Here is a 26,732-nt window from a genome sequence, read left to right as displayed (position 1 = left end):
GAATCCGGTGTCTGAAGATTTCCTGTGTCTTTATTCATAATATCCATGACAATTCTTTACATAGCCTTACATATGTGACTAGTCAGACTTACAGTATGATAATTAACTGGGTCAGTAGAAGGCTCATCCTTCTGTAGAAGGACAACTGTTGCAATTCTCTATTCACTCGACACAAAGCCAGGCTGAACAGTGTTCTTAGTGGGCTCAATAGGTCATGTTTCATGTTATTCATGAGCCATCCTGGGATATTAACATGGCCCATAAGGGCAATATTTTTTTTTGCCTTGGAATGTGCATTAAGGACCCTTTTTGCTAGTGATAACCAGGGAAGTTATGGTCGAGAGTAGATCTTGGGACATGTCATGGTGGGGTAAAATTGGAGTTAAATTTATCAGACAGCAGGTTTGCTAAGTCTTCTGGCTTTATATAGATGGTTCCATTTCCAACTAGTTCATCACACTGTTGTATATTACTTTTGAGGGTACAGACACAAATGAAGAAGGCTTTGTGGTTGTGCTTTACCTATGAGGTAGTCCTTCAAATTTGGCTTTTGTGAACATGATAACACTTCTGAGTTACCTATGTAGTTTGATGAGGGATTTCTTGTCTTGCTGGGCATTGCACTTCCAAGTTTTGCCCAGGGTTTTCTTCCTTTTGTTTATTAAGTTGTTGATATGGGGACTCCACCACAGTGGCTTATTCTTTCTGTTAGTCCCATGATTATTCCAGGTGGGTACAACTGCCTCATTACATTAATTTACATGATTTTATGGGGTTACTGTTAACAATTCCACATAGGCAGTAGAGTTTGCTTTAGAGTAATTTATATACATTCAAGGGTTAGATGGGGGTCACAAGATTTAGTTTAAATTCAAGGAGACATCTTTATGGTCCATCTTGCAAGGGGGGATGTTACACATGGTTGGGTGCAAGGTTCACCCATGTTTATGAGGAATAGGTCAAGGATGTGGGGTGGGTGTCGCTAGTGGGTGTATGGACTAGCTGGTCCAGAACATTTGGGTTGACAAACTCCAGGAATCTCTGGGCCTGCATATTGGAAGCTGTGTGTGTTTCACAGATTTTGTGGGATAGGTGATGTCACCCAGAAATATACTGTTGGGTTCAATACAGAGTGACCCCATTATGTTTGGGTATGTGGTATGGTTATCCTGGGTAATAGAGGGTAACCTATTGTTTGCAATGATATTTTATAGGACTTTGCTTATAGTGAGTTGGACGTGGAGAAGTTCAAGTGTCACAGTAACTGACCAGTCCTGAGGTGTGACTTTTTTGATGAATAGTGAGACATCTACACCTTTTGTCCATTCCTGTGCAGTAGCTGATGTAAATGTGCAGAAGACATTATAGCCTTGCACTGCCAGGGTGCCCTCCATGCCTTACAGCCATGTCTCCATAACTACACAGGTGTCTGTGCTCTCTAGGATGAGGAGAGCTTGCAAGGAGTAGAGTGCTTGTTTAGACTCCTGGAATTACGTAGGTTGGCATTCCGTATCAGAGGCACTATGGGGGTAGACAAAGTTTTAGCCTATATTTGGAAGCCAAAAGGGGGATAGGTGCAGTCCATCTTTGGCAAAAGAGAGTGCCCACTCAACTATGTCCTCCCAAGTTAACACATGTTATACCCCCTTTGAATGACACCAAAGAGTAGACTGGTTGTTAAAGTCCGTTATCTTCTGCTGATATTGCTGCATCATCTGCAGAGAAGGTAGAATGTTGCTAAGCATTAGACTCATACCAGCCTTGGACACTTAGTCCAAAAGCTCCATCATGTCTGTCTTCATATAGTTCAGAGAGGTATGTCTCAGATCATTTGCACCAACATGTACAATGACAGAGTCATGTTAATACTTGTGGTTCAGTGACATGAGTGCATGCATGATCTGGTGGATCCTGCTCCCTAATAGGCAGCTAACTGTGACCTTCTCCTTGCTTAGTTTACTGAGTGGAACATTTATGTGTCTCACGATGGAATCACCTATGGCTAAAACATTAGCATGCGTGGAGGTCTGCCTTATGGGCTTATGAGTTTAGACCCCATGCCTTAAAGCAGTATGTGTCATGGTGGATGTTGCCTTGGTAGAATGTTTGTGAGGTTGCTGTGGAAACCTATTTGAAAAGTTGCATTTAGGAGGCCTTTGAAGTTTAGGTACATTACTTTTTAGATCCTCAGCATATGTGAGTCTATGTGTTTGGTCTTTAATGTGAATAGTATGTTGCTGCTGTATGTTTCTGACAACCAGTTTGGTATTTGTTGTGGTTGGGTATGAGAGTCTTATCTCCAGAGACTGTGAATAAGTACATCTCTCACATACTGTATCAGACTGTTTAAGAATTAGGTCTGGTCTTTCAGCTTTTCCCGGTTAGGGGTCACCACAGTGGAACTCTGGTCCGCTAATGATTGAAAGTGGATGTTTTATGGTGTCAAGTTGCCAGCCCGACACCCAACCTTCAAAGAAGGCACACCCATTCATGCATACACCTACCTGCATGTCTTTAACATCACTCAACCATGGGAAGGACATGCAGACTCCACACAGAAGGTGTTCCAGCAGAGAATCGAACAGGAGAACCTCTTGCAGTGAAGTGACAATGCTAACCGTTGCACCACCATGGCCTGTTTAAAAATTAGGTGGTTGCCATTAAATATGAGATAATTTCTCAGTTGTCTGAGGATGCCCAGTTCCACATAGCTGACTGCAGAGACAGAAGGCGAGTGCTTATCTGTGATTCATATGTCTGCTCCATGGATTATGAGGGAATTGTGCCAGGGGAGTTTAGTTTGGGTTTAATTTGGGACCAATTCGAGAGAAACTATCATGTTTATGACATGATTGTTGGTGAAAACCTTTTCTGTTTGCAAACCAAGGTAATGGGGCAAAATATGGGTTTATAGCAGGTTTACTTGGCTGCTATTTGGCTAAGAACTACAATCTTAATATAACCTCACAGAATGATGCTCCTGCATGTGCAAACCAAGTGCTCATCACACAAGCACATACGCAGGTATATATATGAGGCTGTTTTTGAGAAAGTTGGATTCTAAGTGCCACTGTTTATTCAGGGCACTGCTAACTACTGCTGTGTAATGAGTAGTGATGCGCAAATGAAATGACAATATACAGGCACACAGGCACAGAAAATCAGTAAACAAGCAAAGCCCACTGGCCAATCACATCAATGCACTCTAAGGTTTTGTCAGACATTCCTGGAGCAGAAGACATCAGGCTACTCTCTACTGCCACTAGAGCGCAGACCTAACCTTCTTTCCCAGCTGAAAAAAAATCACTAAAAACTGAGCCCAAAGTAGAGGATAACAGCAATCACAATAGTAAAATACAAGCACAGACTTTGAATTAAATGCAAAAGTGAAGAAATGCAGCAACTCTTCAATGAATGAAAAGTGCAGACACTTAGGAAATAATGCAGCACTTTTAAATAGCAAGAAAAAGTGTAGTGCAGTAATGTGAAGTCCTTATTTAACTTTATGGAGCTGGATTGAAGCAGGAACGCTCAAATCTGTATGGCATTGTTGCTAATAAGTTCTCGGTAAATGAGCCAAGTTTTATACTGTAACAGATGCTTTGAGCACATGCCGAAAATCAGCAAACAAGCTAAATATGTCACTGACATGTCCCAGCAACACTATCTAATGTTTTCTCAGTGATTCCCAAGCTCAGAAGAGACTAGGCTACTTTATATTGCTGCTAAAGTGCAGGCCTAGCTTTTCAGATGAAAAAAGGAGCTCAAAGTGCAGGAATGCAGCAATTACAACAGTAAAATACCAGCAAACACTATGAATTAAATACAAATATACAGGAGACCATCCACTGGTGAGATCAGATCAAGGACTGCATGGAAGTTCAAAATGATGTGAAAATGAACCTACACACATTGCTAACATACTGGCTGACAGCATCCATGGGACGGATGGTGTCCCCAGCTGTGTGCTTCATGCTTGACAAGCCTTATCTGCAAAGCCATGGAGAGGATCATAATGGAACTCATAAATAAAGACATAGGAACTTGCAGACTTTGGATCCAACCCAGTTTGAGCTTGAATGTAAACCCATACATCACAAGATGAGAACCCACAGGGTCAGAGTTGCTGGAGCCATGTCAGACTCAAAGCCATCTACTTTCATCTGACACAGATATCCTCCAGAAGGGCCTCACAGAAACAGATAACTGGTGCCAGAGCCATGGCCTGAAGTTAAACGCCAAAAATGCATAGTCATATAGCTACCATATAGGTGACAATCCACTGAGCACAGAAAATGTACTCATCACTCATTAGACCTATGATTGAGTACAAATGTATCTGACCAGACACCTGATGCAGCTTGAAAGGCCCCAAAAGTTCCTCACCAAAAGGATAAAGGGTCTCAAAAATATGTCTTATGCTGCCCGACTGAAAGAACTCCAGCTTTATTCAGTCTCATACCGCTTGCTCAGAGGTGACCTGTGCCTGACATATAAGGCCATATCAAACCCAGATTTGATGAATATGCTTCACCTCAAAAAATCTAGATCCCTCAGAACCACAACAGATTCATCACCCAGAGACTCCTATGCTGTGGAACAAAACATGTGAGGCAGAGCACCCTTGTTCAAGAGGAATCTTGACCAATGGATGGATTACTTCAGTGTCACTGCTTGACAGAGGCACAGAAAAATGATAGGCATAGTTTTTATTCAATAGGCTTATAAATGCCCTTGGGCAGATAGCCTAGTATGAACCTATGAACCTATGAACCTATAAATATACAGGAGCCCAGAGGTTAAATCCTGTAGAAAGCAACAGTACTTTACAATGTGTAGAAGCTTAGTAAATAATGTAGGACTATAACAGCAGCACTTTTAATTAACAAAAAAATTGCAATTTGGCAATATAGAGTTCTTATTTAGCTTGGAAGGAGCTGGACTGAAACAGAAACAATCAAATCTCAATGGCTGTAGCTGCGAAGCATTGGTAAGGTCTGTGTAAAGATGCTTGTTGCATTGCCTCTTTCATTACACCAAGACTTAGAGAAAGAAACACTGTGGATGCCAAGTTGTTAGCAATGGTGTTGGCTACTATGCTGAAGAAAGTGCTAGTAGGGATTATTGGACATGCACAGGTTGGTTTTGGGAAGTACCATTTAAGGAACTTTGGAGATTGACTTTAAACGTTGTTAGTTTGGTGGCGATGGTTAGTAATGCAAAGGCAGGGACGGCCTTGTATACAAGACTTTTAGCACAGTGAAGTAGATATGTTTGATGAAGACTTTGGAGTGGGTGGTAATCCAGGAGATAATGTTAATGAGGATATATGGTACATGTAGCAGACATAGTGCTCAGTTTAGGGTAAATGGAGAATTTCATTGAAGGTTTATTTGGGCCAGAGTATAAGACAGAAAAATGACCAAAAAGAACCAAAAATCTGGGGTGCCACTGATGAGCAGAAATGGTTCTCTGAGGTTGGGCTTGCAGATAGGAATGGGAAAAGCATTTAGGTATAAAGGTTTAGTGTGAGAACAAGGAGATTAGGGTCAATAATTGGAAGTTGCTCAAGAAAAGGATAGTGGGAATGATAGACAGATGACCCAGCAGATAACGGTCACTGGGGAAGAAGTGAGGTGCTAAGGATAATGATTTTGCACTTTGCATTATATTTCTTGAATCATGTAAATGTTAGTCTGCAGGATAGGAGGTTAACGGAAGTGCAGAGGACATGAAATAGATGTGTTTGAACAGGTAGAGTAAGTAGGATTGTCAGGGCTTGTTAAAGGGGGAGGAAAGTGGAGAGACAATGGAGAATGAAACTTCCAAAAAGGGAATGCTGTGGATGTTAACATAGCTCAGCAGATGAGAGTCAAAGAGGGTTTGATGAGATGGGTGGCCTGATAGAGGTGAAAAGTGGGGAAAATGTAAGAAAGGTAGAAGAAGGCACAAAGAAAGCAATGTAGCTTTTTGTGAAATGAAAAGAAGAAGACGGATTTCTAATTTACAGAGTTTATGTGAGTTGGAAGAAGAATGCAACTGATGTTTATGGAGAGGTTAGGTGAGTGGTGGTTGAAAGGAATGAAATACGTGGAATACATGCATGATGAAGAACAGGCTGGAGAATTTAGAGATTTTTGGAATTTTGAAAAAGGGTGACTATGACATTAGTATGTAATAGGTTACTTTATCGCAGGGAAAAGAGAGGGGAGGTAGGCTCAGTAGACAGGACTTTTAGGAGAGGTGTATTAAGATGGAATGGATAAGACTGGAGAAAAGGACTGATTTAATTTATAAATAACTCAGGGAAAAGGGGTGGGAAACTGGTGTGGAGTGACTGAAGCAGTGACGAGCAAAGAAGAAGAATGTGATGTCAGTACAGGAAGAGGTTTGCTGTGTGGTGCAAAACATGGGGAATGTGGGTCCAGTGTATCTTATGCATTTATAATGATTGTATTGGTGTGGTCTTAGATACCAGAGCAAATTAAGGAAGACTGATAGTTAGAAGCAGCTTGCTGTAAAATATGGAGTAGAAGGAGATAAATCATGTACATTTGTGGTGCAATATGAAGATGCTGGGGGGGGGGGGGTGATATGCAGGACATTTGAACAAGGGTATATGGAAAAGACCAAGAAGAAAGTCTGTTAATCTGTTACTTTGGGAGGGAGGAGAAAGAGATAAGATGGTCAACGGAAGAAAGAAAGGAGTTGTTATTGATGATGGAGTTGGTCAAATATATGATTTTATAGATAGGCAAAAACTGAAGTTAGACAGATAGGTTGGTAGGAAAAGTTAGAAAAGTTGGGAATGGAGAGTTACGAATTAGACATGACTTGAAATGAGAGTAGTGAGGAGGTGAAGAAAAAGGTTAGGAGAAAGATGAGGGTGTACAGCAGGAACTGTTAGGACAAGTGGAAGCAAAGGTGGACTGACAGTGATAAGGAGATGGTTAGAATTCTGTAGCATGGGAAAACAGGCTGAGAAGAATAATGCAATCAATAGAAAAAGGATGGAGATATTGGTGTAGAAATATAGGTTGAGCAAACTCAGTTTTAATTAAATAAGGGACATGCTGTCAAATTTTAAAATATTTTTGGACATGGGATAACATGCTACACTGAGCAGTTATCACAAACTCATTTTCAAAACCAAGGGCTTCACAAGTCCTCCTTTTGAATACATTAGTGAGGACTGGCAGAGCCCTAATCTGATTTCAAAAGGGGACTTAGACTTGTGACACAAGCTCTTATGAGTTTAGCAATTAAAGTATGTTGATGCAAAGCCCCTAAACAAAAGAGTACCCATAAATGTTTATAGGTAGATTTGGTGATGCAACAGTTCCACATGTAAGAGGAAACTGTTACTGCAGGCAGTACATTATGAGAAGTGGGTTTGCATGTAACACCAAATTCCCCATACAGATGGAGTTGTTTTGCTGTTGTTGTGAGACCACTGGGGAGTACTAGCAGTAAAGCTTATATGTGCTATAAAGTGGTAATGAGCTTTGGTTGGCCTCACATCTGCCCCCTAATTTAAATGACACAGTAAACATTAAATGTTTTTTTTAAAAGATAACAGGGATTAGTATCTACCTAGTTTATTTTTTATACATTTATTATTGATTAGTTTTTTTTCTTATTTTTTTTTGAACTGCAAAGTTTTATAAGGAGTTTGAATAGTTAATTCTAGGTAATTTAATTGTCTTTTAACATTGATTGGGCACAAGTTTATTGTATTGATTATTTAAAGAAGTTTATTGTTATTTTGATTTGTATGTTTCTGAAGAAGTCCTTTGGATGAATAGTGGCCATTAAATTTTGCTTACGCTAAAAACGATCACCTGCCTGGATTCTTCCTAAGTGTTTCTAGGTGTTTTTTGTTTTTGTTGGTTTATTACACTGAGCCGGGACGAAGTTGCTTTTTTTATGTGCTATAAAGTGGTAATGAGTTATCCCAAAATACCATTAGTGATACTTCAAGATAACTTTGTTAAATAATTATGCTATTCCCTGATGGGCTAGTACCCCATCCTGCCTATCCTTGTCCAGTGACTGTGGAATGCATAAATTACAGTCTTGATACTAGTCAAACATGCATGGATTGTACCATCTGTAACAGAGATGGTGCTGTTGTGCAGGATGGCCTGCAATGCACGTGCTAGCCCACAGGTGGTGCTGTGGTACTTCACAATACTGGGACTCAGTGGGGTGCCAAGGCCTCATTATGTAACATTACCTGTTTCTGATATAGTAGGAATATTGCAGATACTCTTATGGCATTGCAAAGCACAGCCTTCAGTGTTCCCCTCCCCGAGGATGATGTAATGCCTCGGAGAGGTCATGCATTCATCTAAATCAGAATTGGGATACAAAATTTAGAAGAAGATGATGGCAGCTCTCTGCTATGTTACTTCAAACATCCTAAAATCTGATGCATCATGCATGAGCTCATGAGCTATTGCAATTTTAAGTTGTCCTTTCATATTTGAATTATTTTTTTCTCATTTAAGAGACAGTACACTGTTGGGGTAGGTTAAAATACATTTGAAATGTCAGTGCACTCTTTGTTCTTAGAGTTCATGGATGTTTTGGTTATGCACAGAAGTATATGTATAGAGTATTGTTGTAGAAATCGGTAAAGGTAATATAAAAACATTTCTGGGATAAAAATATGGTGCTAATTTATTCTGATAAAAATTCTTCTGTACTTGATGCTATATTCCATATCTTGTTTTTCTCTACTTTAGTACTCTGAAACCAACAGATAAAGATCGGCGCTTGTCAATTGAAGTGTGGGATTGGGACCGAACAACTCGTAATGATTTTATGGGAGCAATGTCCTTTGGTGTCTCAGAAATTTTAAAGCATCCTGTTGATGACTGGTAAGTGTTTTTCTTACAAATTAATGTTGTCAGTGTGGAGAAAAGGAAAACAGTTTGAATTCATAATGCTTATTACTGTTTGGACACATCCACCTATCTCTTTTTTATCAGTACGGTGCTCAGATTAATAGTATACTAGTAATATATGTACTAGAACAAATCAGGAGACCCTGAACCATACTTCATAAGGGCTTGTGCATGCTGTACATGCTATGCCAAGCAGTTACTGCTTGCCTGAATCCAAAGGCTAGGGTTTTGCAAGTCCCAATTTGACGTATGTTATTGGGAAATACCACAGTCTTACATTTAGCTATAAAAGGAGAATTGAACTTTCTACATTCAATTAATTCAGTATTACATTGGTGAGGTTTGCATTGCTAAATGTTGAATTAATGAAAAATCTCAGTGAATTCAAAGAAAAGTTTTGGTGAAGCAGTGGTGCTACCTGTATATGGGACTAGATACTTCAACTTGTACCTGATGTGAAGTCAGATTGCTTACTGCCTGTAATACTAAGCTATACACAGGTGTTGCTGTAATGTAGGTTTCATGAGTTTGGGGGCTGGGACTGTATGCATGTGCATTTGGGTCTACTGCAAGCAATACTCAAAATACTGTGTGAGTGGGTATCACTGTCTGTTTGAGTTCTGCTGCATGCTCATCCATTGCTATGGATTCTCTCAGCTTAATTTCTCCAAGTCTTCTAGGTTTCTAATACCTTGACAGGAATGGACCCCATTCCTAATTGAGATGTAATTAAAGTTTATGAAATCAGTCTTGTTTCAGTCTTTTATGTATCCAAGTGTGCTCTTGTCAGCACTAGCAATACACCCAGAATTACCTTCTTCTGCAGTTCATATGGGGTGACATGTATTAGTACCATATTTAAGTATGACTGTAAATTATTTTTTATTAGTTATCTCACTCATAATACTTTTGTAACTGTTGGGCATCTTTCTTCTACATTGCTCTCATTTTTCCTTGCAAATCTTGATATTTTATGTCTTTGTGTCTCTCTATACTCTGTTAAAAATTGGATTGAATCCCCAGGTGTGTACTGTCTTGACCACAAATGCTCAGCAGGATGGCTGTCCATGTCAGGTCTGCATTCTCCCATCTACCCTACAGGTAGAGCTGGTTTAATTTCTCCAAGTCGTGTGGGTTTCTAGTGCCATGATGGGAATAGACCCCATTCCTATGTCAAGGTATAATTAAAGTTTTTGAAATTGGTATTGTTTCACTCTTTGATGTTAGCAAAAGTGCTTTTTGCAGCACCTGCAATGTGCTCAGAATTGACTCCTTCTGTAATTCATATGGAGTTACATGTACTGGTAACATATCTAAATACAACTGCAAATTCTTTTTTATGACACTTATTGCTCCTAATACTATTGGAACTGTCTGGGTGTCCTTCCTCCACATTACTCTAATTTCTACTCGCAATTCCTGGTATTTTATTACTTTATGTCTCTCTATAGGTAATCACTGGGTGTAGCGATTTCAGTGATCGATGCTACTTTTGTCTTATTTTCATGGACGACTATAGCTGGTTTTCTTTCTTCTGTTTTATGAACTTTTGGTAATGAGCAATCCCATGTAATATGTACTTCATCATTCTCTGTAATTCTTTGTGGATCATATTTTTGATGCTTCTCAGCCACTTCAATATTGTAATGTTTGCACAATCCCCAGTGCAACAGTCTTAAGAAATGATGCCTTTCGGTGTACAGGCCCTCTTCCTTAATTTATCACACCCAGCAGCAAGATGTGTGACTGTTTCCAGTTCTGTTTTACAGAACTTGCATTTTTCTGTTTCTCCCACATGTCCAATGGACTTTCTGAACCAAGATGAACATAGTCCATGATTGTGAGCCGCCAACATTAACCTTTCATCTCTTGGTTTAAATTCACCTCTCCTTAACCATTCCTGTGTCAAATCCCAATCAAACACGAGGTTCTTCCAGATGTTTTCTGTACTTGCAACTTCATTTATGCATTTTCCACAGCTCTTGCCTTCTCATCTGATCCTGCACCTTACATTCGTTCTTTTGTTTTTGGCACATTCAGTTGTTGACTAATTTTTATCTACTTCTGGTTTGATTTCCATTCCCACTTGACACTGATATGCTTCTGTTAAACGAAGAAGGGAAGTCATTTTAGACCTATTCTCCTCATGTTTCAAAATTTTCACTATGCTTGGATCTTGTGAGGTCAGCAGATATGTATGCATTCCTATGACTGCAGATGTATGTATGTAATCAGTTTCAAAGAGGCCCGTACAATGTGAGGAATAATAGTGACCTATACTGAGCCAGAAGATATAGCAAACCTACTGGCTGATAAATTCAGCTCCAACTTTACCCCTCTCTCCCCCTCAGCCTTCCCTCAGGAAATACCATCAAATATAGCTCATTCTGCTATCACTAGGTAACAGGTCCTTAATGCTCTCCATAAGGCCAAGAACATTGTATTAATGGGCCCAAACAATATCTGAGATGCCTTCTAAATAGCATGAAACATGACATATCAGGCCACTGGAATTGCTGTTTAACTGTAGCCTCCAAAAAGGGTTTGTGCCCCATGAATGGAGAACAGCAACAGTTACCCCTCTGCACAAAGGTAGGCCATCTACAAACCCTGGAAACTACAGACACATAAGTCTCACCAGTCTTATATGTGCGGCGGCCCATATATGGGCGGTGCAATAGTGCAGCGGTTAATGCTGTTGCCTCACAGCAAGAGGTGCTCCGGTTCGATTCTTGGCTGGGGAGCCTTCTGTGTGGAGTTTGCATGTTCTCCCTGTGTTCGCGTGGGTTTCCTCCGGGTACTCCGGTTTCCTCCCACATTCTAAAGACATGCTTCTGGAGCATTTCTCCCCGGGCCTCCACTGAAAACAGGATCTGTGGAACCTAGTCGGACTTTCCCGGTCAACAAATGTTAAATAAAAAAATAAAATAAATAAATATGTAAAGCCATGGAAAGAATTATCATGATAATGATCAACAGTGATATAGTTAACCTGCAGACACTGGACTGAACCCAGTTTGGTTTCAACAAGGTCAGGTCATGCCTACTCAACCTTTTGGAATTATTTATTTTATTTATTTTACATTTGTTAACCGGGGGTGTCTGACTGAGCCGAAAAGGCCCTTTTTCAGCAGAGGCCCGGGGAGAAAAGCTCCACAAAGAAAAATTACAGACACATTTAGTTATTTAGACATGATCAGTATACACACAAATTACAGGTGACATGTTTTTACAGTGGTATGCGGCACATAAATAGTTACAGTGGAGAGAACAAACAAAAAAATATTAATTTTAAAAATAAAGGTAATTAATAGATTTGTGATGTACAGCTGAAATTTGGAACATAGGTAGAATACATACATAGTACACAGGTACAGTGCATACATTGTAGATTAACCAGTGTTTGTGAGTAAGATTGAAAACTATTATCAAGTGCTCTAGATTTTGTATGTATGTGTTATCTGCTTTCACTAGCCTGGGGAGCAATCATGGCACTGCCAATTTTCCTTGAGATGTTGCCTGATGAGGTCTTTAAAATAGGCTTTGGATGATGTGTTTTGAATGCTTGTAGGGACAGAGTTCCATTTTTTAGCCACTGAACTACTATATAGTGCATCTCCAAAGCTATTGTAGCTGTTGGTGACTTCTAGTAGTAGTTTGCTTGATGATCTAAGAGGCCTTTTGGCTGAGTGATGTTGTACTAGGTTTTTGAGGGCAGGACACTTATTGGGGAGGTAATAGATAGAATGACAGAGGCAGAGCTGATTTTAGGTTAGGAGGTTGGGCAGTTCAAGCCAGTGGAGCTGTCTCAAAGCAGTACAGTGATGAGTTCTATATGAGCAATTTGCAGCAAAGCGGGCAATTCTGTTATAGCAGGCTTCCATTTTGCTTAGTTCAGTTTTGTTGAGATTAGTCAGAATGGGAGACACATAGTGTAGGGTGGATAGAAGTTGGAACCAAGCAATGGCTGATCTTGTGTTGTTGGTAAGAAATGGTTTGATACGGCAGAGCGACCCCAGTTTGGCATGTACTTTTTTAATAGTTAAGTTGAGATGACTATCACATTTTAGGTGGGAGTCTATGGTTATTCCCAATAGCTTAGCCTGTGCCAGTGGAGCAATTGGAGTAGCATTAGTGGAGTAGATAGTGAATTGACTGTTAGTGTTTTTGTTAGGACTGGTTATAATCATAAGCTGAGTTTTCTTTGGATTGAGGATAAGTTGGGCTTTGGTAAGGTAGTTTTCAACGTCAGAGAATGTTAGTTGAGTTGTTTGCAGGAGGGTGGGAATGTTTTGAGCAGCACAGATTAAGGTAGTGTAGTGTCATCTGCATACTGAATTATAGATGCATGCTGTGTGGAGGTATGGAGGTCATTTGTGAAGACTGTGAATAGTAGTGGTCCTAAGACAGAACCCTGTGGGACTCCTATAGTTATGGGCAGCTGAGGAAAGAGAGAATTTTCCCATTTCACAGCTTGGTACCTGTCAGTTAAGTAGCTTTGGAACCAGGTAAGAGTGGAATTTGATAGATGATATTGGTTTAGTTTGTTTAGCAGGATTTGGTGTGAGACTGTGTCAAATGCTTTGGACATATCCAAAAAAAAGAGTTGCCACTTGTAGGCCTTCATTTTTGAGATGGTTTACTGTGTCTGTGAAGCGGAGGAGAGCTGTAGTGGTACTATGGGCAGGTCTGAAACCATGCTGAGTAGGTGACAGGATGTTGCTGTCTAGGAGATAGCTTCACATCTGAGTATGGATGCATTTTTCTAGGCTTTTGGCCAGGGGGGAGAGTAAAGCAATGGGTCTGTAGTTATTAAGTTCAGTGGAGGTCCCGCCTTTTATGTATGGGTGTAACATAGGATGTTTTCCAGAGTTTTGGCACATAGTTTTCAACAATTGATCTGTTTATGAGAGTGGAGACTGGGATAGCAATAGCATCTGCTGTGAGTTTCAAGAAATAGCTGGGGAGTAGGTTGGCTGCTGTTGATGAGGTTTTTAGTTTGGAGAGCATGCTTTTGATTGAAGTGGTGGAAACTGTTTTGAGGGTAAAGCTTGTGTTAGTGTTATTTGTGTTGGGGGGGGATAGTGAGGAAGGAACTGTCCTGTGATACTAAGGATAGAACTGAGTTCACAAAGTGGGAGTTGAATTGTGTTTCAATGGGAACTTTAGTGTCAGGGGTGGTTGGTTTGGGGGTAGCCTTTTGGGTGGATTTTAGTAGCTGGTTTACAGTCTTCCAAAATTTTTGCGGGTTGTGTTGGTATTTAGTTTGTAATGTTGTGTAGTAGGATTTTTTGTCCAGCCTAATGCATTTTTTTGCACGGTTGCGCATTTCCTGGTACTTAGTTAGGCTTTGTGTTTCTTTGTTTTTTTGATAGTAAAGCCAGACAGTGCCTCTGGACTTGAGGATTTGTTTGGTTTCTTTACTGAGCCAGGGGTTTGTAGAGGTTCTAACCTTGATTTTGCGCAATGGAGCGACAGTGTCTAGGTGTTGTAGAAATATTTTGTTGAAATAAGCTACAGCCTGGTCAAGTGGGAGGGTTTTTAGGGGGGTCCAGTCACAGTTACAGAGTAAAGTGTTGAGGACCTCAGGAGAGAATTGTTTTGTGTTTCTAGTGGATATATAGTTAGTGGTTTTGCACATGCTTGTTCTACTACGTATAAAATATATTATGTTGTGGTCACTTAAGTTGTCTGGGAGACTGCCTGTGTGAGGGTACAATGTGGGGTTGTTAGTTAGGATCCAATCAAGGATGGATTCCCTTTTAGATTTTTTATCACATCTAGTTGGAATTTGGACTAGCTGCTGCTAGCCATGGAGATTTATTAAATTACTTGGTGGTTCTGATATACAGGTGAACCAATCTAGGTTGAAGTCCCCCAGAATAAGGGTTTCTTGTGAGTATGTGGAAAAACACCAGGATAAGAAGTCTTCAAGGCTAGCAGGTGTATTACCAGGTGGAATATAGATCACAATTGTGGTGACAACCTTTTTAGGGTGAAGTTGAAGTTCTGAGATAAGTATGTCCCAATTATTGGGGGAGGAGTAGGAGTTTGGTAATTGACGGACAGTTAAGTTTGACTTGTACAGTAAGGCAGTTCCACCCCCTTTACGAAGTGCTCTGTCTTGTCTAATGATATTGTAGCCGGTAGGGAGAACTTCTGAGTTAGCTATGTTTTCATTTAGCCAGGTTTCTGTTAAAGCAACTATGTCTGGGGAGTAGTGTGCTATTGTGGCCTGGAGTTCAGGTATTTTATTTTTGATACTTCTAATATTAATATTTAGCATTAAAAGATGGTTGGTTTTCCTGCTGTTGTTGATTTGCCCAGGGATGAAGAAAGTGGGGGTGTTATGTTCCGACATTTGTGTTGTAGCAGTTTGAGTTGGACAGGATGGATTTGGGCCTGGGTCGGGGTGGATATCCCCACTTATGGTGAGCCTGGAGTTAAAATGGTTATACAGATGTTGGAGTTTGGTGAGGAGTGTGAGAAAGTATTGTGTTTTTTTGGAGTAGGAATGAGAGCATATGTGTTTAGTCCTGTAGTTCTTGAATAACTGTGGGCAGATATTATTATAATGTGTGGTGTTTGTATACGAGAGTGCATAATGCAGTGTTGTGCAACTAAGTTTAGGGATATTGCTAGAGTGATAACTTGTGGTGTTGTAAAGAATTATGAGAAGACAGACTAGACTTAGTTGTGTGATAGTCATGGTTATAAAGTTGTTTCTAGGTGGGGGGGGTCTGAATAGGAATTATAGGGTTGCACTATATGTGGATGGGGAAGTAGTGTGGGTGATGTAAAAAATGCCTAGTGGGGATGAGAGTGATTGGGAGTATTTTGTGTGGAGCAAGTTTGTGTGGTATAATGTGATATGACTTGAGGAGCTGTGATTGCTGGAGGTGATGTGAGGGTGAGCTGTGGGTGTGGCTGTGATTACTATAAATGTAGAGGTAGTGGGGGTGGGAGGGAATAGGGGGCAGGGCAGGGGAGCAGAGAGAGCCCGAGCATTAGCGAGGGCGAACGGAGCGGGACAGAGCCAACCAAGACAAACGAAACAGTAAGTTTCAAAGTAATTCTTTGAGAAGGTCACCAAAGCAACTGAAGAGGGCAGAATGGTTCACACTGCCTACCTTGACCTGGCAAGGCATTTGATGCGATACCCCACTTGGGCATTGTTGACAAATTCAAGAGGCTAGTTACAAACTCATACGTCACCTAGTAAATAGCCAACTGTCTCACAGACAGGACCCAGGAAGTTATAATTGAGGAGTCTACCTCTGTAAAGAGGCCAGTCACGAGTGGAGTCCCTCAGGGATCAGTCCTTCAACCTCTCATATTTTTGGCATTTGCAGTACTTCTCTGTAATCAAGGCCAATGTCAGTGGTCTTTGGCTCACAAAATTTGCAGATGATTGCAAATTAGAAGCTGCCTTTGAATCCCACACTGACTGGAATGTTTTCCAGGAAGAGCTGGTACAGACAAACAACTGGTGTCAGAGCCATGGACTAAAACTAAATGCCAAGAAATGCATAATAATATCCACCCCTGGTAACTATCATATTGACAACACACCCCTTAGAACTGACCAGTAGTCAGGGACTTAGGAAAACAGTAATTTAGCCTTTGATCATCCCTTGTCTCCAGTAGTGAGGAAATCTTTCTGTGTTGCACAATATATAAAAAAGGTATGACATCTAGGTCCAAGGAAGTCATTGTTTCATTGTATTTGACATTCATCAGACCTACCATTGAGTACAGTGCCTTCTTGGTTATGTCTCTGACCAGGCATATCCAACAATTAGAATATCCACAGAGATTCCTCACTAAAAAAAATACAGGACATAAGTAAAATGTCCTGTGCAGACTGCCTCAAGGCCCTATCCCTATATTCTGTCTCCTACAGGCATTTGAGAGGACATTTATGCCTGGCATACAGGGAATTTTCAGGCCCCACTCTGATGGACATCCTACATATCTACAAAATAAACAGCACCAGAATTACCCATTCTAAAGACCTATACCTTGCCTGTGATATAAATAGGACCTGCTGGAGATACAGGTATGTATCCTAGAGACTACCTCTTCTCTGGAACAGGCTCCCCATTCATGTGAAGCAGAGTTCCTCCCTAACCCAATTCAAGTGTAACTTGGGCAACTGGATGAGGAACAGGAAATTCATCCCTGGTTGACACCTATGTCTGTAATGGACATAGGCAACCTGTAAATGGTCATCTCCCAGGCCCCTTGTAAATGTTTCATCTCCCAAGCCGTGCTTACACTTATCAGGTGTATCAGAACTTGTTAGAGTTTTGGGAGCATGGCTAGGGCTTAAAATGGCCCTTGTGGTTGTTAGCCTAGTAAACACCTATGAATCTATAAAGCTGTGAATATACAATCTTGGTATACACTAATTTATAGTCGTATTTAGTTATGTTGCCTCCCTTTTGCATGTGCCTCACCAGATATCTGCAACAGTTGGAGAGACCACAGAGGTTTCTCACCAAGAAATTACAGGGTACACAAAACAAGTCTTATGCCAAAAGACTGAAAACCTTGCCACTGTATTCTGTCTCCTACAGGTTGCAAAGGGATGACTTGTGCCAGGCTTACAGGGCAGTCTCTGACCCGGCCCTGATGAAAATGTTACACATTTGTAATTCAAACTGCATGAGGGTAAATTGCTCCAGGGATCATAACCTAGACTCTGACATGAACAAGTCATGCTGGAGAGATAAATACATCTCCCAGAGACTGCCACTTTTCTGGAACAAGTTTCCAGTTCATATGAAACAGAGCTCCTCCCTGACCCTCTTCAAATGCAACCTAGATCAATGGAAGAGTGACTGCAAATTCACTCCAGGGATGGTGCCCATGTCCCTCCTGGACAGAAGAAGTTGGTATTAACTTCCATAGACCCTTACCTCTGCAAATGTCACTTACCTAACCACTGACAAATGGGGTAACTCAGGATAAATATGGCTTGCCTTGTAAGGGCTCTAGGGCCATTAGCCTAGTAACCTACTATGAACCTATGAACATAGACAAATCCATATGAATTGCAGAAGGAGTCCGTTCTGGGCACATTGCAGGTGCTGCATATAGTACTTTTGGCTAACAAAGATTGAAACAATACTAATTTCATGAACTTTAATTATACTTTGACTTAGGAATGAGGTCCAGTCCCATCATGGTATCGGAAATCCAAAAGTCTTGGAGAAATTAAACTGAACTCCTCTCCCACTTGCTTCAACAATAAAAATAACAAGGGTACCACAGTAGACTGGATACTCACTTCTGTGCCAGGAAAAAGGATTAAATGTGGGACTCTCTCATACTCTTTAAGTGACCATCTTCCTATATTCACCTTAAGAAAGCAAACAAAAATCCAAAAACAATACCACTTTAATGTGAGTCAACCTCTCAGATTTCAACATAGACACATTTATCTCATACCTAAAACAGTATAATTGGATGAACCTAAAGCACCTACTATTTAATGACTCTGTATCTCACTGCAATAATATATTCCTTAAAGTCAAAAATGAACTGGCACCACTTAGGAAAACAAATTAGCCAAAATCCTGATCCCTAGCTATCCAGAAGCACAAAACATCTCATGAAATTTAAAGATGCTGCCTGGAAAATTTGACTCAGCCAAACTATGAGAAGTTCAGAGAGCTTAGACACAGAGCCAAATACTACACTAACTTAGACAAAAAGCATATTACATTAACCTCCTAAATAAAAATGATCAAAGCCCCAAAATATGCTGATTTTCCACAAATCAGCCTCCGAATCCTAACCATTCAACACAGCATTCAGCTACACTCAAATCTAATAACTCCACCAACATTGCTAATTAATTTAACTGTATTAAATCAGTCTCTTCCTCACTCAACAGCTCTATGCAAAACAATGCCATGACAGATGGGAGGCTGGCATAATGGTTAAGGTGTTTACCTTACAAACACAAGGTACAGGGTTTGATTTTTCACATGAGATAAGTGACTAGGCTTAAAATAGCCCCTAGGGGTAGTTAGGCTAGTACTAATCTATGAATCTTATGTCACCAAATCTATGAACACGTAATAACTTCCCAAATTCTCTCTCCAGCCAGTCTCCACTGCTATCATAAAAACCTACTGCTTAAACTAAAGTCTACCTCCCTAACACCTGACAAATATATAAAAAACAGTAGGAGAGGACATAGCTTACCCTCTCTCAATTCTAATAAAATGCTGTATCAATGACTCTTACATACCTTTACTATAGAAAAGTGTTACATCTTCCCCATCCACAAAGGTACTCAGACCTAATGCCTACACTACTTCACACACAATGCAGTGTCAGTGGGTTCTAATCCCACACCAGGTAAACTCACTGCTGACACTGCAGTGTAGCATAAAGTGGTATGTTGCACCCCTGAGTATGTTGTCCTTCAGATGAGACATTAAATTGAGGTCCCATCTGTTTGAATTGGTGGTAGCTCAAGTAGCTGTAAAAGATCCCATGGCACCTACTGAAGAGAGTAGGGGAAGTTCTCTGAAATCCTGAACAAATGTTCCTAGTACTATAAATACCACCATGGATCTTCCCTGAAAAGTGATCATAAACCTAGTGGGACCAACCCAGTTAAAGATTAAATAAATAAAATGCACTCATCTTTCATTCACAGCATGGTTTTCACATCCACCATTCTATGTAACCTCACTAATTCTATTAACACAAAGAGAAATTATGGTAAACTTGTGTCTGCTCTCTTTCTTGATTTATCCAAAGATTTTGAAATTGTCTCCCACCCTGTACTCTTATAAAACTCACCAGTCTAAACCTTGACAAGTCCTGTCTATCCTGAGGATACCTCTCTAACAGACTCCAGGAAGTAAAATGGCTCATTGACATCTTACACTTTCTCCCTGCTCCAGTCAAAGTGCCAAAAGAACTCATACTGTGAGCTATCCTGTTCTCTAGCTTGGTTTTCTAGTTACCTCTCTAACAGACTCCAGGCAGTAAAATGCCTCACTGACATCTCATCCTTTCTCCCTATTGCAGTTGGGGTCCCACAACAATTCATACTGGGACCTATTCCTGTTCAGCATCTTTGTTAATGACCTTCATATGACCAGTAAAAATGCTACCCTAGTACAGTACACAGATGAGTCGGCCATTATCTGCTCAGAAAATAACACGGATTCCCTAGAAAAACTGACCCAAGAATCCATCACTTCCATAGAAAATTGGCTGACTACCTCTCAGCTATTTCTAAACCCAAACAAAACAAAACTAACTCTCTTCACTCCCAAACACCTCACAATAAAGAGAGCATCCTTCATTATTACCTTTTCCAACAAAACCAAAGTAATAAATAAAGACCTAAAGTTTTGTACTCAGAACCAGTACAGACAAACATCTAACTTACTCGGCTAAAACTCAAGCAGTGTTACAACAAGGTCGCAAAATTTGCAGCCAGCCACCTCCATAAAGCACATCACTTTTTGGCCCTCAGAGAAATCCAGTGGCTTGAACTACATCACATACTCACACACTCCCAACAACCTATTATCCACAATCTAAAAAACAAACAAAATGGCTGTCCATCTCCAGTCAAACTCGTGCAACCATACAACCCACCCTAAGTACTTTTCTGACAAGGACCTTCTACATGTATCACAACCTAATACCTCTGCAGGCTGTTCCCTCTACTCGTATCAAGTGTCAAAAACCTGGAGCTCCATTCCATTAACAGTAAGACAGGACTGCTCGCTAAAGTCATTCAAACTACAGCTAAAGGCTCACTTACTTAAATCCAGGCACTGCAAATATACTGTATCAGATTAGCACATCACTCCTGTTCAGCCTCATCCCTGCTCAAATCTCTCTATAGCCTCATCTTCCTAGTACTGTAACTCACTTAACTTTCCCCTTTTTGCTACAATCCTTTACCGTCAACTATGTTTGTCTTCTGTTTCTCAACTCTAGCTTTTTCACCTCTATATGTCTTGTAAGACATATTACTTTAAGTTAAAAAAGCAACAGCTATTGTATATTATTGCTTTTCAAATGATGGTGTTGTTTATCTCCATCAAAGAAAGACTAGTATTAATCTATGATAAAATCTCCGAACCAATCCAATATTTATGGGGAGTAATACACCCTTCATAAAATCATGAAATCAGAGATAGTCATGTTAATGAGTTACTAAGACTGATTCACGAAAACACCCCATACTCCACATTGACTATTTTCATGAAAAACATTTTGCCAGCATAATCTACCACATTCATCAAAATGATGCCCCCTCCCTTGTCAGGTTTCATAATCCATATGGTTTTGTTGTGTGATAATTTCCTTAGTGTTATAAATTCTTGGAGAGACTAGATGGGATGAAGGGTTGGCATAATGGTTAAGGTGTTTACTTCATAGACACAAAGTTAAGGGTTTGATATTTACTTTTGTGATAGGAAATTTGGCTAAGCTTAAAATGGCCCACAAGGGCAAATAGCCTACTATTAACCCGTGAAATGTGAACTTGAAACATTTCACAGTTTTGATTGTTGAAAGCATCTCTACTGATATCCTTTATGCATATTTTTCAAATAAAACTAAATTAGGATTAGGGGGAAGGTTTCATACAGGTTTTCAAGCCATTCCCCTTCCAGAAGGATGTCCCTCACTTCTTTCATAATAAAGCATGGCAAGGTTGATCATTCTTAAGAACAATTTTAATTCTAAAACTGCATCCACATAATTGATGCATTTAAATGGAATAAAGCAACCACCCCATCAAAATAGTGTTCATGATACTGTTTGATACATACATCACTGCAACTGAATATAGGAAGGTCCCCTCTGGGGGAATCAGGGGGTGTTATTAACTTGATTGTATCTATCTCTGTCTGCATCCTCTACTCCTTTTGTTCCAAAAGCCCCCTTGTGTCCCATTACTATTATTGTTCGACTGGTTCACTATGTAAGCTGAATATCACAGTGGGTGTTCTAATAAAAAAGAGATTCTTCCAATAACCTATTTGTTCCTTTTCTAGAGTTGCGGGATGTCTGAGCTTATCCCATCAGCCAGTACACACAAGGCATCAAAACCATTACTGAACAGGGTACGGGTCTTTTTCAGCAAGCACTCACTCACTTACTCACTTAGTCACTACATGCATACTTAAGGGTAATTTGGACCCAGTTCACCTACTGAATTTCTTTGGAAGGTGGAGAAAACTAGCGCAGTCAGAGAATAGATATGCGGACACAGTCTGGGCATTTAGACTCTGCACTGGAAGGTACCCCAACTATTCAAATAGATTATTGGATCTGTTATATACTTATATCATTATCTATTCATCTATCTGTCTGTCTGTCTCTTTTTGAGCCAGCTTCCAAAATTCTTAATGCTTGAGTTAGCAGTCTGCCTCAAACCCTTGCATTATTCCTGATTCCATAAAAATGCTCTGGCAATTCCCTGGCCACATGGGCAGTGACTCTAGAAGCAGTATACCTGGTTCTGAAACAGAAATTAAGCTCAGAGTGCAATGATCAAATATGAATGTAGAAACAACTGCACATGCATGTGGATGGTGATGCTGCAGGTACTAAACAGTGTACAGCCTATATGCATACAGTACTAGATCCCCCATGGAGGTGGAACTGTGCTGCAGGTCAAGGGAATCTGATGGGAATGGCCAAGAACCTTGCACATGTAAGTTCATTATTTTTCTGGGATCAACCCCTCCAGATGTGAAGGACAATCAATGGTCACTTTTAGCATTCATTCTGGTTCATGTGAAATTAGTGCAGACCCATGGTATGCACCTCTGTCATATCAGACATGACATGCCTACATTCTAGACTTTTAAAAATCATGTGCAGAAGTTTTTTTGTATCCTTCTTCTGTGCAATAATTATGTTTGTTTTCATTTAAGGTGGGCTTTCTGATTCTCTGGAGCTATATTAAGGTTAATAAACTTGTGTCTGTGTTTACTGTGTTCTAAGTAGCTCTTCAAGTACTTCTCAATTCTGAGTAATGTGTTACATTCCAATCATGCAATAAAGTGGATAAACTGCTTGCAGTGATTAGACATATTTTCTGTAGTTTGCAGCACATTTCAAAACACAAACCAACACAGACTGCAGCACATTGACTCACTCAATCAGGCAGTCAAACAGTAAACTAGAAAATAGCAAAATTCACCTATATTCAAATAAAATGTAACAAAAAGAAATAGTACTGGATAAGATTCCAAGTAAAGTTTATAGAGTTTGACATACACCCCCGGATTCACGAATCCTCCGTGTAAGACTAAATAAGTCTTACTCGGTGGCTGCAGTTGAACATTATGACGTCAGCGTGCCATGAATATTCACAAAGGCACGCTGACTCAACCGCAAGTCTAACAAGGACTGTGTAGGAAAGCAGGGGGCATGTCCGACTGCCGAGCAGTCTAAATGTCCACGGCCCTGCAAGGGTTCGAAAAGAAAAATATAAACACAGAAGAGCGAGTCCGCTCAAATGGCCATTAACCCAACACCACACTCCCTGACATTATAAACCCCCATCACAGTTATAAAAAGTAAAACATTAATTTTATTTTTTTATATTCCCGAAATAGCTGCCCGTGTGTGCGCGGGTGTGCCCATTGCTTAGTTGCAGTTAGCAATCCCGACATGGAAGAGCATAAGAAAGAATGTTTATGCAAACCACACCAAATAGCAATAGTGTAATGGTAGAGCATTCGCACAAAAAGGAGGCATTCACGGTTTGAGTCCCACCACTCCCCTTCCTATTTATGTTTTAAATCAGTATATGAAATAATACCTGACATATATGATTAAAATATTACTAAAAAACAGTGAAATGGCCTATGTATCAGTGAACAAAATATATATTTTTAAAGGATCCTGATATATAATTGCCCGCAGTTAAGCAGTGCTTTACCCAGCGCAATATAGGTGCCCGTAGTTTGGCAGCGCTTTACCCAGTGCAATAGAGTTGCCCATAGTTAAATAGTGCTTTACTCGGCACAATCGGTTTGCGCGGACATGCACGCCATGCCAACCAGCGCACTGTAGGGCAATGTGGAGCAACGTAGAGCAAACCTGCTTAAACACAGCCACACCCCCTAGCCTGTCTGGACAGTATTAAAATAAAATGAATGACAAGGTTCGAACCCAGGATTCTGTGCACCATAATCAAAGTACTGAACAACTAAGCCATGACAGCTTAGGAGAAGCAGCCACTGTTAACATACATATACTTAGAAATGGTAGATTAACCATTACTAAGCAGGTCTGCAGTCAGCCGAGAATTTTCAAAAATGGCCAATCATAAAAAAGTGTTGGAAATGCGGGATATTTAAGCCCCATAGGCGGGAATACTCACCATAACTGATTGTAGCTCACATCTGCAGTTAGAATGGCTGGTGCTGGAGAGGGTACACGCTTCCGAGCACAACGTTGGGGCATCGAGGAGTCGAAATACAGGGTTTGGCTCCTTGTCCACCATCATGAGTCAAGACTCCTGAAGGGCCAGTTCCAAGGGACGGAGTACAAGGGAGAGGCTTGGAACCGGTTAGCTCATGACCTCACCAGTGTCACAGGCATTCCTCGGACTGGTGAGCAGGTCTGTCACCACCATGCAGACTTGAAGAGACGGAAGCAGGACCTACTGAACTAATGGATACAGGAGGCCCATGGGATGCAAGATGCCCCGCAACTGAGTAGGTAGCCATGGAATGCAGTATGTAAGAATTGATAATTGATTCTGTATAATGGATAGGTATGTCTCAATATCCCTTCATTTATTTCACAGCTGCAGGTTACCGTGCTGTGAATCAGCAAGCCTATGCAGATAGGTTGCTAAGACTGCACCACCAGGCAGGTTAGTGATTATTCTGCATGTATTGTTATATAAAATAGGGGAGAGAGCATGAAAGAAAGTGTTGTAGTCCAATAATACAGCCATAAAATGTCCTGAATAAGTCCTCTGCATGTACTGTCATATAAAAAAAGTCAGAGAGCCAGAAAAAGTGTGTAGTAACCCATTAAGAAAGGTAAAATATGTCTGGAATAATATCTCTGCAGGTACTATCATATAAAATAAGTGAGCGAGCCTGAAAAACAGTGTTCTAACCTATTAATTAAGGTATGATATGTTCTAAATATGTCTTCCATATGCACTGTAATATCAAATAAAGGAGAGAGCCTGTGGAAAAGTGTGTAATGTAATTAATAAAGGTATAAAACCTGGAGTGTGTCTGTGTCACTTACTTTGAAATGTTGTTGTACCCTTGCATTATACAAATAGTACTGTTTGAATAATTGCTGGCAACCCACAGTTGGGCAGTCCCATCTAAAGTGGGTGATGGAAGTGCTAGTATCTGTGAATTATATATACAGTCCTCAACAGTCAGTGACTGGCTGGCATGCATAAGTAAATCTGGCACACGAGTAGCTTGTTAATTTGTTCCCACGAAATGTGAGTGTGCTACAAGAAATGCAGGGTTATGTACAAATGGAACTGAAAATGTCATGTGAACACATCCAGATATGTAGATAAAGAAATATAAATAAAAGCAAGAAATATGTACCAGTAACATCTGCATCTTGGACAGTTAGTATGTCAGATATAGGACAGGTATATAATGAACTAGCCAAACCTATTACACAACCTAAAGCATGTTGGTAAATGTAATAATACATGTAGGGGATATACACCTGCAGTCACTAGGCATGTAGTGTAGACCAAAAGTACTTATAAGATGTTAATTGAGGTTTCTTTCTACACCCTACTGTATGTGCATAAACCATGCAATTCCACACCTCAATGGGTATGTGTAATCTCAAACATTTGTTAGGACATATGTCCTATTGTTCTATAAATATCTGCATTCACTTTGATGCATGTGCCCTGTTCAAACACCACAATCATGGTGGCCTGCTGCTACCAATCATCCCTGCATGCTGTTGGAAAGTCCACTGTCATTCAATATATGCATGTGTTATGCTTGCTGTTCAACTGTTGGAACCTTGGTGTGTTGTGTTAATGGGATTATTACTGCATGCTGTTACAACTAATCTTGAATGTTGTTGTTTATGTTGTAATTAAACACACCTAATCACAGAACGTATGGGAAGGCCAGTCCCAGCGGACCCACCTGTCCCTCCTCAGCTGGCGAGTGCACCTGGCACCAGCAGGTCCGGTGCCCAGCCCAGGCTCCCCTTCTCCATTGGTCCTGTGCTACCTTCAGGTGGAAGCGCTGCAGGGGATGAGGCTCATCCCCCCAGTGCAAGCGTGGGCGGAGAAGGGCCACCTGCCACCCTTCGAAGGGTCCGGGTTGTGGTGCGTAAGGAGATCCAGCGTTCAGTCGCTGATCCCCTACGCCAGCTCGAGGCGAGAGTGGCGCATCTCATGGGTGAGCCTGCCCGTCCTATGCAGCCCCCAGCACAGCCACCCTTGGGGCTGTGAACGTGCAGTGGTGACTGCCCATGGGTGGGGATCTCAGTTCCACTGTTACCATCTGTGGGCTCATGGGCTTGCGATTTCCAAGCATCCGTCCCCGTCAATTGTGTTCACCCACCCCATGTGTCATACACTGCCCCTGTATGCTTCTTGTTTGTCTTGTCTGTTTACCTCCCCAACGTACCTCCCCAAACATACCTACTTCCTCTACCTCACTTTCCACTCTCACCTGAAAAAAAAAAAAAGGGCAATCTGTACCCACAAAAAAATTATGCCCCATATATAGCTGCCCATTTCGCACACATGTCCACTGGACATGTAAACTGATAATTATAATTGGCAGTACAACATACTTTGTT

At 40.7% G+C, this 26,732-nt stretch overlaps 1 protein-coding gene across 1 annotated transcript in view; it reads left to right on the top strand.

The window, feature by feature from the left end:
• PRKCG (protein kinase C gamma) overlaps positions 1–26,732 on the top strand; it is a 4,166,346-nt gene that overhangs the window by 3,044,843 nt on the left and 1,094,771 nt on the right. Inside the window, exon 7 of the mRNA XM_044080462.1 lies at positions 8,748–8,882. Coding sequence (XP_043936397.1) covers positions 8,748–8,882 — 135 coding nt within the window. The remainder of the gene's footprint in view (positions 1–8,747; positions 8,883–26,732) is intronic.

The sequence above is a fragment of the Protopterus annectens genome, chromosome 1.part1 (assembly GCF_019279795.1).
Source record: "Protopterus annectens isolate FY-2018-M chromosome 1.part1, PAN1.0, whole genome shotgun sequence".
Lineage (NCBI taxonomy): Eukaryota > Metazoa > Chordata > Ceratodontiformes > Protopteridae > Protopterus > Protopterus annectens.
Note: the sequence above shows the minus strand (reverse complement) of the source record. Positions and strands in the feature narration are given on the sequence as shown.